Source organism: Vulpes vulpes, chromosome X (assembly GCF_048418805.1).
Source record: "Vulpes vulpes isolate BD-2025 chromosome X, VulVul3, whole genome shotgun sequence".
Taxonomy (NCBI): domain Eukaryota; kingdom Metazoa; phylum Chordata; class Mammalia; order Carnivora; family Canidae; genus Vulpes; species Vulpes vulpes.
Genome location: NC_132796.1, coordinates 118,376,749 through 118,396,909, shown reverse-complemented (window position 1 = coordinate 118,396,909; position 20,161 = coordinate 118,376,749). Strand labels below are relative to the sequence as shown.

At 38.0% G+C, this 20,161-nt stretch overlaps 1 protein-coding gene across 1 annotated transcript; it reads right to left on the bottom strand.

Moving 5' to 3' along the window:
- Positions 1 to 13,867: 13,867 nt before the first annotated feature.
- On the bottom strand, positions 13,868 to 14,377 carry LOC112909792 (large ribosomal subunit protein eL19-like). Its single transcript, XM_072744706.1, has one exon. It carries the CDS (start codon positions 14,354 to 14,356, stop codon positions 13,883 to 13,885), a length of 474 nt encoding a protein of 157 aa, XP_072600807.1. The 5' UTR covers positions 14,357 to 14,377; the 3' UTR covers positions 13,868 to 13,882.
- Positions 14,378 to 20,161: the final 5,784 nt, after the last annotated feature.

Genomic DNA, 20,161 nt, shown 5'->3' with positions numbered 1-20,161 from the left:
TTCAGAAAGTAGAGTTGGTGGAACAGAGAAGCGATCAAAATTATTGAAACTCTTAGAAACTTAGAGGAGCTGAAACCCAGAAGCAGGCCAGAAGAGTAAGTCATATTTCCATCTTCCAGTCTTGCAATATTCCTTGAGCATCCCTTATTGGTAAAGCATATTTTCAGAATCTCAGCTTCAGCATCACAGAGCGGAGCATAGAAGGGTGGGTGTGAACTTGAGAGAAAATTACTTAATATCTGGCATAATCTAAGTACCCCTTTGGTCGTTCAACATCCATAAATGCCCTTTTACATTCCTATACCATACTTCTAAATTTTAATACAATAACCAACAACTCTGTTTGACAAGATACAACCATCCTTTATATAAAATAAGACATTCTTACATTCTCTTCAAAGTGAAGTCCCCAAAATTATTGTATCTACCTTACATGATCAATCTCTGAGATATATTAATTTCTCCTCAAATTCTGTCATAATATATTTGACTATTATTTTATATTAAGATAAAACTTTGAAGTTAATCACCAACAAAACTTGTATTAAATAATAGGGGAAGGAGAAGAGAAGGGAAGAAATTGAATAAATAGTCTGTGTTTCTTTTTTTAAAAGATTTTATTTATTTATTCATGAGAGAGAAACTATATTCTATGTTATATATAACACACACAGAGAGAGAGAGAGAGAGAGAGAGAGAGAAGGAGGCAGAGACACAGGCAGAGGGAGAAGCAGACTCCATGCAGGGAGCCCGACACAGGGACTCAATCCCAGGACCCCAGAATCACGCCCTGGGCTGAAGGCAGGTGCTTAACCACTGAGCCACCCAGAGATCCCCCTAGTCTGTGTTTCTTCTATATCTGGTCATGATAACCTCTTTCTTCCACTTCTCATTCCATAGTTCCCTTGCCCTCAGCTATGACCTCAACTGGTTAGGGTTTTTTATCTGATGGCAAATCCAAAGTTTCATCCCTGAAGGATCTGAAGCTTTAATGGTCCTGCCTTTTTCTTCTTAGTTGCTATAATGTTCCATTTACTTTTATTTTTGGTATAAAAGTACTTTTTTTAAGGAACTGGAGAGTCTCCTGGGTTCCAGACATGATGCTCAATGTCCTCATTTTATACCAGCAATCCAATTCCCCTTTGATAACTAGGATCAGTCACCATAGTCTATGTAATGATCCCTTTCTTTATCTCTTGGTTCAGTAGAGTGAAGAACCCAAAATGGTTAGGTAGTTCTCTTACCTTGTATTCAATGGAACTATTGTTGTAGTCCCTCATAAAAGCAACGATCCTCTAGAAACTAAGATTATCAAACCACAAATTCTCTGAGTTGTGGACACTAATAAGCATAAAGTTCACAAATATGTTATTAGGTATTAGGTATAATTTTTTTATGGTATTAGGTATAATTATGAGAGAAGACATCCTTCTATTCTTTGATGAACAGACCCATGCATTTTGGCTAGGGGAGAGACAGTACCATATACTGTTGTTATAGACTGAATTTTTCCCTTAAAAATGTATATGATAAATCCTTAACCCTCCATGTAACTGTGTTGGGTATAGGGTCTTTAAGGAGGTGACTAAGGTTAAATGAGATCATAAGAGTGGAGCCCTATATGATAAAAGTGGAATCCTATAAGGATTCTTCTATAAGAAGAAAAAAAAACACTAGATCGCTCTCTCTCTCTCTCTCTCTTCCTCCCTCTCTCCTTCTCTCTCCAACTTGTGAGGACACAGTGAGAAGGCAGCCATCTGCACGCCAGGAAGAGAACTTTCACCAGAATCCAAAACCTGTTGGAAGCTTGATCTTGGACATTCCAGCCTCCAGAACTGTAAGAAAATACATTTCTATTGTTTAAACTACCCAATGTATGGTATTTTGCTATGCCAGCATGAGCAGACTGAGACAATTGGTCTCTAATTCAAAGTATATACCATATCTTATAAAACAGAACTACAACATTTCAGGTTGTTTTATCCTAGCAGAATGGTCTTTCACTATCTATTATGCCAGATACTTCTGAGTAATGAGGTTTGTGGTAAAACAGTGGATTACATGGACATGAGCCTATTGTTACACTTTTTTTTTTGCAGTCAAATTATTTTTTTGATGAAAAACATTGTCATGCTAAACACCATTATGGGGCAGCCCTGGTGGCTCAGTGGTTTGGCCCCACCTTCAGTCCAGGGCGTGATCCTAGAGTTCCAGGATCGAGTCCCATGTCGGGCTTCCTGCATGGAGGCTGCTTCTCCTTCTGCCTGTGTCTCTGCCTCTCTCTCTCTCTGTGTGTCTCTCATGAATAAATAAATAAAATCTTTAAAAAAAACACCATTATGATAGATTAGGCAACCAATGTACTCATGAATTGTGATAAGAGCAGAAGTATTTCAGATAGGGAGGGAAAACCCATATTTAGGATACATCTATTCCTATAGAGATAAACCTCTTCCTCTTCCATGTTAGAATACAGCCATAATAACCAGGCTGCCACCAGATGACTAGCTGGTGTCTCTCAAGGAAATGGTGCCATATCAGGAACTTAGTGTTCTGTGATGTAGGCAGATAAGACGCCCAACAGTAATGATGACCAGGTAAGTTGTTGAGCCCATGCATAATTTCCAACCCTGCCATCATGGCCACTCTGTTCATGGAATCACTGAATGAAGATTTGGATGGCCGAGAGATAGCCTGGAAGAAACTGAAAGAAATTACATTTTTTAATTTCTTATTTTAAAAACTTTTTGAGGTATAATTGGTATACAACATTATATTAGTTTCAGGATTATAACAAGTCAATATTTGTATATATTGCAGAATAACCATTGCAATAAGTCTAGTTAACATCCATCACCATACATAGTTATGGAACTTTTTTTTTTTTTTTCTCAATGAGAAATTCTAAGGTCTACTCTGTTAGCAGCAACTTTCAAGTATGTAATACAGCATTATTAACTATAGTCACCATGCTACGAATGTACCCTTTTGTCTATGTAATCACTGAGCTGCCTCTGCAATATATGCCATTAGTGAGCATTCACATGGTACAAAAGTACCTTCATACTTTGTGACCACTGTCAAAGGTCCTTTATTGTCACCAGTCTTCCAATTCTACCCCTTCCAAGGCCCTGACCATAAAACTAAACCATTGAGAAATGCTTATGAGTTAGCATAAATTTGTACATCTGGCCATCTTTCATTCCAGATCAAATTGACAGCAAAATGTACAACTTGAAACTTTGCCCACTGGGAAACTTTTCCTTCACCACTGTCCTTTGGGGTTACCTCTGAGTGGGGCTTTAATGCTATAGATGTCCACTTCCAGAATACCCTACAGAAAATCAATAAAATAGGCCTGATAGTTCTTCCTCAGTCAACTCATGTAAAATGTTACCTATGAAACCTTGGATGTGAATGTAATGAGAGGAGTCAATGTAGCAAGTGTCAGTCACCTGTTAATGCTAATTACTTTAGTCTTTAAGACCTGCCTCACCTATTAGCTATCATTTCCACCTGATGATAAATTTCTGCTGTGCATGCTCAACTTTAAAGCTTTCTGGGTCAAATAATAACTAGTTCATGATAAGAAAGTGAGCTGCATGATCATTTGATATCTCATGATTGGGTATTCATTCTATATTAAGGCCTAGAAGCAATCCAGGTCTGTTTCGCAAAAACTGTTTTCTTCAGGAAAAAGTATACATTTTCTCCAAAATCCTAGAGATATGGTATATAATTCTCATACCATGCTTCCCAGAAGTTCCATATAGCATCCCTATATACCACAGGTAATGAATCTGCTGGATCATAAGGCCAAAATGGAAAAGCAGCTTGCACTGTTCTGCTGCAGCTTGCACTTGCTGCTGAGTCTTGTCTTGCTCTGGCCCTCATCAATACTGGTAACCTTATGGATTGCTGAGCAAATAATACAATTAGTATATTCAAATGTAGTATATATTGTCTCAAAAATAGAAAAAAGAATAAGGAAATCAAATTGTGCCTCTTTCTTTGATAAGTGGTAAAAAAGTGGGAGGATTTTTCTTTCCTTTTGGAGAGACTATATTGATTCTCTGAACCACTGAACCCTCAGAAACTTCACTGAGGTAGTGGACCCCTGAATTTCATGTTTTTTTTTCTCTTCTACCCTCGGTTCATATATGTCTTACCAAGGCAATTAAAGTACATGCCATTCCCTGTACTTCTTGCTCATTATATGTAATCAGCATAATACTGTCAATACAGTAGACCAGTGTGTAGTATGAAATATGCAAACAATCAAAATTTCTAGGCTTCATATTTTAGGAAAAAGCAGAATAATTGATGGGTCCTTGAGGAAAGACTGTGAAGATGTACTACGGGCTCTTCTGGGTAAAGCAAACTTTTCTGATGGTCTTTAAAAATTAGTCTGGAGGAAAAGCATTGTAAAGAAGAAGAGCAAATGTCAGGAGCTATGTTGATTTTTTTCAGTAGAATATATCCGCAAGAGCAGCTTAAAATTGAAATCATTACCTGATTAAGATAAAAACAACCAATTATTATTCTCCAGGGTCTTTCTTCTCAACAGGCCAAAAATATGAGTTAAATGGGGAGTTTTAACAGTATCACCATCCTTGAATTTGGTGATCTGTTAAATTTAAATTATCTTGTAATTTTATAGCCAGTATAATTTTGTTTTGTGCCTTATTTTCAGTAATATTGACCCCACAGCTATACAAAATAAATTATTTTGGGTCACCACAGCAGCTCTCTGGTTCTCTATGATTTGAGTTTAAAGTGTACAGACTTAATGTTGTCATTTTAATTCTACACAAACTCCATTTTAATGAAAAGAATGCACCCAACCCTACAGCCCTTGTAATCATAATTACTCTCATAGCAGTCAATATGGCAGTAGCCTGGGCTTCCAAAGAATATATGTTAATAAGAATTTCATGACAGTCAACCAAAGATATATATGAATTACTAACATCCCAGTTTCTATTGACTCAGAGCTCAGCATTCTGCTCTATCCCAAAGATACAACTAAAGTATGATTTCAGGGTGTTTCCTGGAACCACATCTGTTATCACCTTCTTTACAAACCAGGAGACAGAATAGCACAAATAATTTGAACAGAGCGGATTTAATATAAAGTATTATTTATTATGTATAAAATTATTAACTACATGACTTTAAGAGTAAAGTGAGAAAGCTCAAAGGGATCATGGAGGTGACAACTACTGGAAGTAGCAGGGCTGGTGGAACAAAGCGGAGAGGTTGGAATTGTTAAAACTTTGTAAAGACTGAGCGGAGGGGTCTTGTGGAATTGAAGCACAGACTTTTTTTTTTTTAATTTTTTTTTTACTGGAGTTCAATTTGCCAACATATAGCATAACACCCAGTGCTCATCCCATCAAGTGCCTTCTGATAAAAGAAACTTCTCAGCTGGTGTCAATTTTCCTGAGCTTAGAGGAGCCTGACAACCAGACTTCTGGACTAGACACTATTTATCTGATTTCGCCAAAAAGAGTTCAATGAAATTAGTTTTGCAAGGGTGAGAAAAACTGCAAACGGATTCATTTGCTTCTATCAGAAAGAACTTCATATGCCTAAGTGAAGAATCATTGCTGGAATGATGCCCAGAGGAACTGCAAGAAGACCATAGAAGCAAATAGGAAGAAGCCAGTCTCTCTTTTTTCCTCCAAACGTTTTATCTTATTAGTACAGCTTAACAGTCATTCAGCAGGTAATGTAGAAATCGGGTTTACAAAGGTCCAGGCCAAGAACCACAAAGCAGAGTACAAAAGAAGAATGAAAGAAAGTGATAAAAATTAACTGATATATAAAAAGCATACAGGTACATGGGTGGCTCAATCATTTAAGCGTCTGCCTTTAGCTCAGGTTATGATCCTGGGATCCTGGGATGGAACCCCTGCGTTGGGCTCCCTGCTCAGCAGGGAGTTTGCTTCTCCCTCTCCCTCTGCCCTTGCCCCCTGTTCATGCTCACTCTGCCTCTATCAAATAAATTTTAACCTTAAAAAGTATATATGATGTACCAAGTTAGAGTTATGAACAGTTAATCTTTATCTCTGAAATAGAACATGAGGCTATGGGTGATATTTATGACTTCTTTTCTTCAGTATAATTTCATGCTCTCATTTTTAAGTATTTTGATAGATGTATTATATACATACCTAAAAGTAGGCAAATTATATTCATGAATATCCAGAAAGTATCATCATTGTATCACACCAGGGTCACAAAAAATCAAGTCAAGAAATAGAACATAACTAGCATCCCCTCAATGACTTTTCTAATAACTCCCCCATCCAACCAACCCAAAGACAATCACTGTTCTGATTTAACATTACAGTTTTACACTTAAAAATATTTATTTATTCATGAGAGACACACAGAAAGAAAGGCAGAGACATAGGCAGAGAGAGAAGCAGGCTTCATGCAGGGAGCCTGATGCAGGACTCAATCCCAGGACCCCAGGATCACGCCCAGAGACGAAGGCAGATGCTCAATCGCTGAACCATCCAGAAGTTTCTCATTTTACATTTTTAACTTTATAATAACAGACTCGCACAAAATGTATTTTTCTCTATATTTCTATATTCTTGCTTTTTAAAAAATGTATGTTATTTATTTATTCATGAAAGAGAGAGAGAGAGAGAGAGAGAAATAGAAAGAGAGAGGCAGAGACACAGGCAGAGGGAGAAGCAGGCTCCATGCAAGGAGCCTGATGTGGGACTCGATCACCGGACTCCTGGGTCCCTGAGCCAAAGGCAGACCCTCAACTGCTGAGCTGCCCAGGCATCCCTATTCTTGCTTTTAATTTTTATTAATTTGTTGGTTAGGGTTCTCTAGAAAACACACACAAATGTATTCATAGGGAAATAAAAAAATACTCATGAAGATTATATTTATTTTTTATTTAAAAAATTTTTTATTGGAGTTCAGTTTGCCAACATTTAGCATAACACCCAGTGCTCATCCCGCCACGTGCTCCCCTCAGTGCCCATCACCCAGTCACCCCAACCCCCTGCCCACCTCCCCTTCCACCACCCCTTGTTCATTTCCCAGAGTTAAGTGTCTCTCATGTTTTGTCACCCTCACTGATATTTTCACTCATTTTCTCTCCTTTCCCTTTATTCCCTTTCACTATTTTTTTATATTCCCCAAAGGAATGAGACCATATAATGTTTGTCCTTCCCTGACTGACTTACTTCACTCAGCATAATACCCTCCAGTTCCATCCATGTCGAAGCAAATGGTGGGTATTTGTCGTTTCTAATGGCTGAGCAATATTCCATTGTATACTTCTTTATCCATTCATCTTTCGATGCACAACGAGGCTCCTTCCACAGTTGGGCTATTGTGGTCATTGCTGCTAGAAACATCGGGGTGCAGGTGTCCCAGCATTTCACTGCATCTGTATCTTTGGGATAAATCCCCAGCAGTGCAATTGCTGGGTCGTAGGGCAGGTCTATTTTTAACTCTTTGAGGAATCTCCACACAGTTTTCCAGAGTGGCAGCACCAGTTCACATTCCCACCAACAGTGTAAGAGGGTTCCCTTTTCTCCACATCCTCTCCAACATTTGTGGTTTCCTGCCTTGTTAATTTTCCCCATTCTCACTGGTGTGAGGTGGTATCTCATTGTGGTTTTGATTTGTACTCATGAAGATTATAGTCTTCATTTTTATAACTGGTTACATGGTCATAGTTGGTATTTACAACTACCTTCTTTAACTACCTATTTTGTATTCCCTTTACCTTCAGCTAGTCAGGGTTCTTTATCTGGTAGAATGGGCCAAACTTTCTCTGCATCATTAGTAATCCTGCCTGCATTGAGTTATAACAGTTTTTCTTTTTTTTTTTTTTTAATTTTTATTGGTGTTCAATTTACCAACATACAGAAAAACACCCAGTGCTCATCCCGTCAAGTGTCCACCTCAGTGCCCGTCACCCATTCCCCTCCACCATCCGCCCTCCTCCCCCCTTCCACCACCCCTAGTTCGTTTCCCCGAGTTAGGAGTCTTTATGTTCTGTCTCCCTTCCTGATATTTCCCAACATTTCTTCTCCCTTCCTTTATATTCCCTTTCACTATTATTTATATTCCCCAAATGAATGAGAACATACAGTTTTTCCATTGACCTTAACCATAGGGTATGGTAATACTAAGAGACACCCTAAGGAATCCCGTGTATTCCAGACATACTCTTTTTCACCTATGTTCTAGAGTTGTAATCCAATTTCCCCTTGGTAGTCAGGATCAATCATCTCAGCCAGCACAGGCCTGAGAAGTCCAAAGTGGCTGGGTAGCAATCTTAACTTCTAGTTTAATGGAATCAGTGCTTGCTGTTGGAGACTTTCCTCCCTTTGGATCTAAAGGAGTCTAGAATAGCAGAACATAAGGCCACAGGAACAAGAAGCAAAAATGTTGCTAGTGGGTCACTAGGATTAATAAGGAGTGGTGCCTCTCCCATTTCTTCCCCTTGATTCCTGGGCACATGAATCTTGGCTATGAGGGAAACAGCCCTATTTGTTGGATGGTGATTCAGAGCATCTACAGCTGCCCAGTCACCTGGGGGAATGGTGCTGTATGGAGTATTGGTCTCTCTTGCTGGCAGACTGGGCACTCAGCAGTGGCTGTAGCCAGATTAGGCTTGGTGAATTGAAGTCCATGCTGCCGAGCCCATGTATTACATCTATCACTGCCACCATGGCCACTTCATTCATGAGACCACCTGAGAGCTGAGGTGACTGAGGAAAGAGATTGACTGGTATCCATAGAATGGGAAATTCTGTAACTTGATTATGAAATCCTCCTCTGCTGAACATTCACATACCTTCATGTTTTTTGGCCTATTCATAGAGGCCTATCCACATACCTCTTTCTCAGATATTTCTGTCACCAATTTTCTATTTATGTTCCTTCCAAGTCCCTCCCACCCAGTCCACTCATTGGCCACAGCCTATGGATTGGTATATAATCACACATCTAGCTTTGTCCTTCCAGCCAAAGTGGACAACCTAGTGCACTACTCAAAATTCCACCTGCTGGAAGGATTTCTCTTCACCACCTTCCTTCAGGGATGTCCCAGAGAGGAGCTGTAGTGCTAGAACTGTACACTTTCAGGTGGTGCCTGCATGTCGTGCAGAACCATTAAACCAGGCTCAAGTCTTCTCTTCTTCTGTCAACTGATAATATGGAACTCCTCATGAGGTCATAAATGCATGCTGGGGGAGAGAAGGCATTATAGCAGGAATGGAGACCATGGACATTTAGGCCACTTCTTCATGTAACTTATTTTTGTCTGCCTGGCGCTGATCACATATATACCACTTCCATTTGGTAGTAGATTGTTGCTGTTTGTGAATTAGATAATACTTTATGGCTTAGTGAATTAGATAATACTCAGTTTATGATGGGCAGTTCATGTCACATGGTAACTTAATGGTCCATACTTGATAATTCAATCTACTGAGGCCCAGAGACCAAGAGCCATTTCTCCAAAGGAGAGTAGTTATTTGTGGATAATGGCAGAGCCTTGCTCCAAAATTCTGAATGCCTGTACTGTGATTCATCCATAGAGGTCTGCCAAAGTCTTCAAACGACATCTCTAACTGCCACTGATTCTTCAAGTAGAGCATATGGCCGTAGCAGAGCAAGCATTTCCATAGCAGCTTGGACCTGTTGCAGAGCCTTCTCTTGTTCTGAGCTCTACTTAAAACTAGCAGCTTTTGGAGTCACTCAGTAAATGGGTCAAAGTACCACACCCAAATGAAGAATATGTTGCCTCCAAAATCCAAAATGGCCCACAGTATTCTGTGGTATTGGCAAAAGCATAAACAAACAGAAAATAGGACAAATAGAGATAACAGAAGACCCACAAATATATGGTAAGTTGATTACTGACAAAAATTAAAGGAAATTCAATGAAGAAACGGTAGTGTTTTCAGCTAGTAGAGCTGATAGAATTGGATATTAAAAAAAACTTTGATCACTATCTTATACCAAATGCAAAAGTAACTTGCTTTGTATCATAGTCTTAAATTTTATTTTATTTTTAAAGATTTGTTTGTTTATTTATTTATTTATTTATTTATGAGAGAGAGAGACAGACAGAGACAGAGAGACAGAGACAGGCAGAGGGAAAAGCAGGCTCCATGCCAGGACCCCGACACGGGACTCGATCACGGGTCTGCAGGATCACGCCCTGGGCCAAAGGCGGGCGCCGAACCACTGAGCCACGCGGGGATCCCCTCCCCTCCTTTTTTAAGATTTACATAGACTTAAGTTTTAAAACAAGAGCTGTAAAACTTAAATCAAAAATATAGGTGAACCAAAAAAATATATATATAGGTGAAAATCTGTGAATCCTTGGACGAGACAAATAGTTCATAGAACACAAAAAGCAAGAACCTTAAGAGAAAACGTGAACTAATGAGTTAATAGAATTTCTGCTCTTTGAAGAACATTGTTAAGAGAATGAAAAAACAAGTCACTGATTTGGAAAAACTACTCGCACATTACATATTTGATAAAGGACTTGTATCCAGAATATATTTAAAAAAACCTCAAAATTCAATAATAAGAAAATCAGCTATAATTTAGTTTCATGTATCTTTTCATCTGTTTTCAAATCCTAAACAAACAATACATTTCTAGAATAAACCTCAGTCTGTACCCTCTTTTTCATATTTTTCTAGATTCAATTTGAAAATGCTTTGTTTGGGATTTTTTTTCATCTATAGCTATGAGGGACATAAGCCTATAATTTTTCTTTCTTATAGCGTTCTTGTCAGATTTTTGTATCAATGTTTTTCTAGTCCCATAAAATAAGTTATAAAATGGTGCCTCTGTTTTTAGTCTTTAGAAGAATTTGTATAAGATTCGTATAAGATTGGTGTTGCTCCATTCTTTTTCTAAAATTATAAAATACACATATAAAATTGACCTTTTTAACTATTTAGAGTCTACAATTCAGTGACATTTAGAATTTTCACAATTTTGTATAACCATCCATCACTCTAGTTTCAGAACATTTTTATCACCACAACATAGCCACTAGTCAGTCCCTCCCCGTTAATTTATACCCCCAGCTCCCAGCAAACAAAATCTTTCTGTCTCTATAGATGTGTCTATTCTAGACATTTAATGTAAACAGAATCATACAATATGTGGCCTTTCATGGCTATCTTTTTTAGTATAATGTTTTCAAGTTTCATTCATGTTGCAGTGCGTACTAGTACTTCATTCCTTTTTATGGTTTAATAATATTCCACTGTATGGACATATCACTTTTGTTTATCCATTCATCTGTTGATGAACATTAAGTTTTTTTCCACTTGTTGGCCATGAATAATACTGCTATTAGCATTTATGTACAACTTTTTGTATGAAAATCTGTTCTTAATTATTTGGAGGCATATACACCAGAGTGGAATTGTTGGGGTCATATGATAATTCTATGTTTAACTTCTTGAGGAACTGCCAAACTATTTACCAAAATGTTCACAACATATTGAATTTCCACAAGCAATATGTTAGGATTCCAATTTCTACATATTCTCACTAGTGCTTGTTATTTTGAGATTTTTGGAATATAGCCAGTTTAATGGATATACAGTGGCTTTGGTTTGCATTTCCCTAATGACGGATTTTGAACATATTTTCATGTGCTTTTGGTCGTATATCTTCTTTGGGAAAAGGTATTTTCAAACCCTCTAGCCATTTTTCATAGTATTATTTTTGTTGTTGATTTTTAATAGTTTATATGTGTTCTTTGCAAGTATTTTTTTTTACCATCCTGTAGATTATATTTTCAGCACCTTGACAGAGTCTTTTCATGAACAAAATTTGAACTTTTATGAAGTACAACATATCTATTTTTTCTTTTGTTGTTTTGCTTTTAAAATCATCTAAAAACCATTGCCAAATCAAAAAATCATAAATATATGCCCCTATGTGTTCTCCTAAGAGTTTCATAGTTTTACCCATTGCATTTAAGTCTTTCATCCATTTTGAGTTGATCTTTGTATATGGTGTGAGGTAGAATTCCACTTTATTCTTTTGCATGTGGTTATCCTAGCATTATTTGTTGACAAGATTATTATTCTCTCCACTAAATTAGTCTTGGAACCATTGCTGGAAATAAATTGAGCATATGCATGCATATTTCTTTCTAGACTCCCAGTTCTAGTCCATTCATCTATATATCTATCCTTATGCCCATACCAGACTGTTTTGAAGTAACTTTTCAAAATAAGAACAGTAAGTCCTCTAACTGTTCTTTTTCTCAATATTGCTTTGGTATTCAGGGTCCCTTGCAATTTCATATGAATTTTAGGATCAACTTTTCCATTCTGCAAAAAAGACCATTAGAATTTTGTATTGAATCTATAGATCACCTTGGAGAGTATTGCCATCTTAGCAATATTAAGTTTTCCAATCCATGAACCTGAGATTTATTTCCATTTATTTAGATCATCTTTAATTTCTGCCAATAGCATTTTATACTTTTTAGTATACAAATTTTGTACCTCTGTGTTTAAATTTACTATTTTATCTTTATGCTATTGTAAATGGAATTTTATTATTTTTTGAAATTGTATTTCTTAAGTTACATTTTTAGATTGTTTGTTAATGTGTAGAAATACAGCTTATTTTTACAAGTTTATCTGGTACCCCGCAACTTTGAAGATTTGACATATTAGCTCTAATAGCTCTCTTTGTGAATTTTCAAAGATATTCTATATATGGGATCATATCATCTGTGAATAGTTTTCAATCTTTCATTATCATTTGGATGGCTCTCATTTCTTTTTCTTTCCATATTGCTCTGACTAGGACTTTTACTACAATGTTGCATTGCAGTGGTGATTGTTGGCATCTTTGTCCTTTTCCTGACCTTAGAGGAAAAGCCTTCAGTCTTTTATTATTGAGCGTATTATCTTTTAGGCTTTCATAAATGCCCTTTATCATGTTAAGAATGTTTCCTTCTACTCCTAATTTATATCTTTATTATGAAAAGTTATTGGATTTTGTCAAATGCTATTTCAGCATCAATTGAGATAATCATTTTCCCTCTTTATTTTATGCATATAGTGTATTGCATTAATTGAGGCTTGTATGTTGAACTATACTTGGTCATTGTGTATAATCATTTTTATATGTTCCTGGATTCAGTTTACTAGCATTTTTTAAGGAATTTGCATCTGCATTCATAAGGCATATTGACCTGTAATTTTCTTGTAGTGTCATTATTTGGTTTTGGTATCAGGCTAATGCTGCCTTCACAGGATAAGTTAAAAAGCATTTCATCCTCTTCTATTTTTGGAGAGAGATTGGGAAAGATTTATTTTAGTCCTTCTTATTTTTTTTAAAAAAGATTCTGTTTATTCACTCATGAGAGACACAAAGCTAGAGAGGCAGAGACATAGGCGGAGGGAGAAGAAGGCTTCATGTAGGGATCCCAATATGGGACTCGATCCTGGGACTCCGGGATCACACCCTGAGCCAAAGGCAGATGCTTAACCACTGAGCTACCCAGGTGTCCCTGATTTTAATTCTTCTCTAAGTGTTTGAAGAATTCCTCATATTTCTGTTTTTTATTGGATAATTTAATTCATCTATATTAAGAAGGACTCACTTCTGCCATTTTGTTATTTTTCTTTTTTCTTTTTTTTGACAGGCAGATAAAGGTTTGTTTCATTGAATAACTGATCTGATTCATGCTGAAGCCACTATGTACAGACAAGAGAGAGGGAGTTTTGTTTCTTGGTCTCTTCCTCCTTGGAAAGAGTCTTGATGATTTCCTCCTTCTTGGCCTGGAGCCGTCTTCACGGCGCTTGCGGGCTTCCTTGGTCTTAGATCTGCGGGCCTCAGCCTAGTCAGCCACAAGCTTCTTGCGAGCCTTGTCTGCCTTCAGCTTGTGGATGTGTTCCATGAGAATCCTCTTGTTCTTGAACACGTTACCCTTCACTTTCAAGTAGAGGCTATGATACATGTGGCGGTCAATCTTCTTAGATTCACGGTATCTTCTGAGCAGCCTGCGTAGAATTCTCATCCTCCTCATCCACGTTACCTTCTCAGGCATTCGAGCATTGGCAGTACCTTTTCTCTTACCAATGCCCATATGCCTGCCCTTCCGGCGGGCCAGAGTGTTTTTTCGGCACCGAGCTCGGGAATGGACAGTCACAGGCTTCCGGATTATCAGCCCATCTTTGATCAGTTTTCGTATCTGCTGATGGGAGTTTGCATTGGCGATTTCATTGGTCTCATTGGGGTCCAACCAGACCTTCTTTTTGCCACAGCGGAGGACGCTGGAGGCAAGCCTCTTCTGAAGCCTGAGCATACTCATGGCTGCCACCGCAGCGCCGAAAGGAAAAGTGTTATTTGTTTTCTATATGTCTTATATCTTTTCTTTTGTTATCAACTTCTTCATTACTATTTCTCTAATTCCTCCAAAACACTGCAAATGTGCTGAATTGGCTTTATTTCCTATTGTGTATATATTTAAAGATTATTCTTGGTGGCTACAATTAATATTATAAATTTATAACAATCTAGTTTGAATTGAAAGCAAATTAGCTTCAATAACACACAAAAACTATGTGCCTATATAGCTCAATGCCCTCTTTATACTGTTATAATCACAAATTATGTCTGTACATTGTGTGCCAAGTAACATAGATTAAGCTTCTTTTATGCGTTTGCTTTTTATACAGGAGAAGATGATCCACAAATCAAATATACAAGAATCTGTGATGCCTCATATAATATATATTTATTTATAAAATACAGAAATATTATAAAAAATATAAATATATAAGAAATATATTTTATATAAAATATCTAAATAAATATAAATATAAAATATTTATGAATATATACATATTTACCTTAACTAGAGTTCTTTGTGTTTTCATATGGCTTTGAGTAACCATATAGATTCCTTTTATTTCAACCTGAAGGATTCCCTTTAATACTTCTTATAGGTCAGGACTACTAGAGACAAATTCTGTCAGTTTTCTCTTTTTTCTTTTTTAATCTGGAAATGTAATAATTTATCCTTCATTTTTTTAAAAATTTCTTTTTATTGGACTTCAATTTGCCAACATATAACATAACACCCAATGCTCATCCCATCATGTGCCCCCCTCAATACCCGTCACCCAGTCACCCCAACCCCCCACCCACCTCCCTTTCCACCACCCCTTGTTCATTTCCCAGACTAAGGAGTCTCTCATGTTCTGTCTCCCTCTCTGATATTTCCCACTCATTTTCGCTCCTTTCCCTTTTATTACCTTTCACTATTTTTTATATTCCCCAAATGAATGATACCATATAATGTTTGTCCTTCTCCGATTGACTTACTTCACTCAGCATCATACCCTCCAGTTCCATCCACGTCGAAGCAAATGGTGGGTATTTGTCGTTTCTAATGGCTGAGAAATATTCCATTGTATACATAGACCACATCTTCTTTATCCATTTATCTGCCGATGGACACTGAAGCTCCTTCCACAGTTGGGCTATTGTGGACCTTGCTGCTATAAACGTCGGGGTGCAGGTGTCCCAGCGTTTCATTGCATCTGCATCTCTGGGGTAAATCCCCAGCAGTGCAATTGCTGGGTCGTAAGGCAGATCTATTTTTAACTCTTTGAGGAACCTCCACACAGTTTTCCAGAGTGGCTGCACCAGGTCACATTCCCGCCAACAGTGCAAGAGGGTTCCCCTTTTTCCGTATCATCTCCAACATTTTTGGTTTCCTGTCTTGTTAATTTTCCCCATTCTCACTGGTATGAGGTGGTATCTCATTGTGGTTTTGATTTGTATTTCCCTGATGGCCAGTGATGCGGAGCATTTTCTCATGTGCATGTTGGCCATGTCTATGTCTTCCTCTGTGAGATTTCTGTTCATGTCTTTTGCCCATTTCATGATTGGATTGTTTGCTTCCTTGCTGTTGAGTTTAATCAGTTCTTTCTAGATCTTGGACACTAGCCCTTTATCTGATACGTCATTTGCAAATATCTTCTCCCATTCTGTAGGTTGTCTTTTAGTTTTGTTGACTGTATTGTTTGCTGTGCAAAAGCTTCTTATCTTGATGAAGTCCCAATAATTCATTTTTGCTTTTGTTTCTCTTGCCTTCGTGGATGTATCTTGCAAGAAGTTACTGTGGCCAAGTTCAAAAAGGGTGTTGCCTGTGTTATTTCTAGGATTTTGATGGGAATTGTCCTCACATTTAGATCTTTCATTAATTTTGAGTTTTACTTTGTGTATGGTGTAAGAGAATGGGCTAGTTTCATTCTTCTGCATGTGGCTGTCTAATTTTCCCAGCACCATTTATTGAAGAGACTGTCTTTTTTCCAGTGGATAGTCTTTCCTGCTTTGTCGAATATTAGTTGACCATAAAGTTGAGGGTCTACTTCTGGATTCTCTATTCTGTTCCATTGATCTATGTGTCTGTTTTTGTGCCAGTACCACACTGTCTTGATGACCACAGCTTTGTAATACAACCTGAAATCTGGCATTCTGATGCCCCCAGCTATGGTTTTCTTTTCTAAAATTCCCCTGGCTATTCGGGGTCTTTCCTGATTCCACACAAATGCTAAGGTGATTTGTTCCAACTCTCTGAAGAAAGTCCATGGTATTTTGATAGGGATTGCATTAAACGTGTAAATTGCCCTGGGTAACATTGACATTTTCACAATATTAATTCTTCCAATCCATGAGCATGGACTATTTTTCCATCTTTTTGTGTCTTCCTCAATTCCTTTCAAAAGTGTTCTGTAGTTTTTAGGGTATAGATCCTTTAAATCTTTGGTTAGGTTTATTCCTAGGTATCTTATGCTTTTGGGTGCAATTCTAAATGGGATTGACTCCTTAATTTCTCTTTCTTCAGTCTCATTGTTAGTGTATAGAAGTGCCACTGACTTCTGGGCATTGATTTTGGATCCTGCCACACTGATGAATTGCTGTATGAGTTGTAGCAATCTTGGGGTGGAGTCTTTTGAGTTTTCTAGGTACAGTACATGTCATCTGCGAAGAGGGAGAGTTTGACTTCTTCTTTGCCAATTTGAATGCCTTTTATTTCTTTTTGTTGCCTGATTGCTGAGGCTAGGACTTCTAGTACTATGTTGAATAGCAGTGGTGAGAGTGGACATCCCTGTTGTGTTCCTGATCTTAGGGGAACAGCTCCCAATGTTTCCCCATTGAGAATGATATTTGCTGTGGGCTTTTCGTAGATGGGTTTTAAGATGCTGAGGAATGTTTCCTCTATCCCTACAATCTGAAGAGTTTTGATCAGGAATGGATGCTGTATTTTGTCAAATGCTTTCTCCGCATCTATTGAGAGGATCCTATGGTTCTTGTTTTTTCTCTTGCTGATATGATCAATCACATTGATTGCTTTTACGAGTGTTTAACCAGCTTTGCATCCCGGGCATAAATCCTGCTTGGTCATGGTGAGGAATCTTCTTAATATACTGTTGGATCCTATTGGCTAGTATCTTGTTGAGAATTTTTGCATCCATGTTCTTCAGGGATATTGGTCTATAATTCTCCTTTTTGGTGGGGTCTTTGTCTGGTGTTGGAATTAAGGTGATGATGGCCTCATACAACGAATTTGGAAGTATTCCATCTCTTTCTATGTTTCGGAACAGCTTTAGTACAATAGGTATGTTTTTTTTTTCTTTAAACATCTGATAGAATTCCCCTGGGAAGTCGTCTGGCCCTGGACTTTTGTGTCTTAGGAGGTTTTTGATGACTGCTTCCATTTCCTCCCTGGTTATTGGCCTGTTCAGGCTTTCTATTTCTTCCTGTTCCAGTTTTGGTAGTTTGTGGTTTTCCAGAAATGCGTCCATTTCTTCTAGATTGCCTAATTTATTGGCATATAGCTGCTCTTAATAGGTTTTTAAGATCGTTTGTATTTCCTTGGTATTGGTGGTGATCTCTCCATTATCATTCATGATTTTATTAATTCGAGTCTTTTCTCTCTTCTTTTTAATAAGAAAAATGGGGAGAAGTAACACAGAAATAACACAGGCAACACCTAGAAATAACACAGGCAACACCCTTTTTGGCTGCCGGTTCTTCTCATTTAGGACCCTGAATATATCCTGCCAGCCCTTTCTGGCCTGTCAGGTCTCTGTGGAGAGGTCTGCTGTTATCTTAATGCTTCTCCCCATAATGCTCATGGTTTATCTATCTTATCAATTCTTTCAAAGAACCAACTCCTGGTTCTGTTGATCTGTTCCACAATTCTTCTGGTCTCGATTTCGTTGAGTTCTGCTCGAATTTTAATTAACTCCCTTCTTCTGCTGGTGTATGATCTATTTGCTGTTTTTTCTCCAGCTCCTTTAGGTGCAAGGTTAGCTTTTGTATTTGAGTTCTTTCCAGTTTTTGGATGGATGCTTGTGTTGCGATGTATTTTCCCCTCAAGACTGCTTTTGCTGTATCCCAAAGATGTTGAACAGTTGGATCTTCATTCTCATTAATTTCCATGAATCTTTTTAATTCTTCCCGAATTTCCTGGTTGACCCTTTCATCTTTTACAGGATGGTCCTTAACCTCCACGTGTTTGAAATCCTTCCAAATTTCTTCTTGTGATTTAGTTCTAATTTCAAAGCCTTATGGTCTGAAAATATGCAGGGGACGATCCCAATCTTTTGGTATTGGTTAACACCTGATTTGTGACCCAGTATGTGCTCTATTCTGGAGAAAATTCCAGGTGCACTTGAGAAGAACGTGTATTCAGTTACGTTTGAATGTAAAGTTCTGTAAATATCTGTGAAATCCATCTGGTCCAGTGTGTCATTTAAAGCTCTTGTTTCGGGATCCCTGGGTGGCGCAGCGGTTTGGCGCCTGCCTTTGACCCAGGGCGCGATCCTGGAGACCCGGGATCGAGTCCCACGTCGGGCTCCCGGTGCATGGAGCCTGCCTCTCCCTCTGCCTGTGTCTCTGCCTCTCTCTCTCTGTGTGACTATCATAAAAAAAAAAAAAAGATTAAAAAAATAATAATAAAGCTCTTGTTTCTTTAGAGATGTTGTGCTTAGAAGATCTGTCGATTGTAGAAAGCTCTACATTCAAGTCACCAAGTATAAGTGTATTATTATCTAAGTATGTCTTAACTTTGGTGGTTGCTTGATTGATATACTTGGCAGCTCCCACATTCGGGCCATAAATATTCATGATTGTTAGGTACCCTTATTGGATAGATCCTTTAAGTATGATATAGTGTTCATCTCTTCATCTCCTCATCTCTTACTACAGTCTTTGGGATAAACTTTAATTTATCTGATATGAGGATGGCTACCTCTGCCTTCTTTTGAGGATCATTTGAATGATAAACGGTTCCCCAAACTTTTATTTTCAGACTGTCGGTGTCCTTATGTCTAAAATGAGTCTCTTGCAGACAGCAAATAGATGGGTCTTGCTTTTTTATCCAGTCTGAAACCCTGCGCCTTTTGATGGGGTCATTAAGCCCATTCACGTTCAGAGTTACTATTGAAAGATATGAATTTAGTGTCATCATGATACCTATTCAGTCCCTGTTTTTGTGGATCGTTTCCTTGGACTTCCTCTTTCTATTACAGAGTCCCCCTTAGTATTTCTTGGAGTGCCGGTTTGGTGGTCACATATTCTTTCAGTTTCTGCCTATCTTGGAAGGTCTTTATCTCTCCTTCTATTCTGAATGAGAGCCTTGCTGGATAAAGGATTCTTGGCTGCCGGTTCTTCTCATTTAGGACCCTGAATATATCCTGCCAGCCCTTTCTGGCCTGCCAGGTCTCTGTGGAGAGGTCTGCTGTTATCCTAATGCTTCTCCCCATAAAAGTTAGATATTTCTTGTCTCTTGCTGCTTTAAGGATCTTCTCTTTGTCTTTGGAATTTGCAAATTTCACTATGAAATGTCGAGGTGTTGAGCGGTTTTTATTGATTTTAGGGGGGGATCTCTGTATCTCCTGGATCTGAATACCTGTTCCCCTTCCTAAGTTAGGGAAGTTCTCAGCTATTATTTGTTCAAATACATATTCTGGACCTCTGCCCCTTTCGGCGCCCATTGGGAATCCCGATTAAATGTAGATTTTTCCATCTGAGGCTGTCATTTATTTCCCTTAACCTATCCTCATGATCTTTTAATTGCTTTTCTCTTTTTTCGTCAGTT

Excerpts from the sequence above, each read along its gene's own strand:
- LOC112909792 (XM_072744706.1), bottom strand. The coding sequence starts at position 14,356 with ATGAGTATGCTCAGGCTTCAGAAGAGGCTTGCCTCCAGCGTCCTCCGC.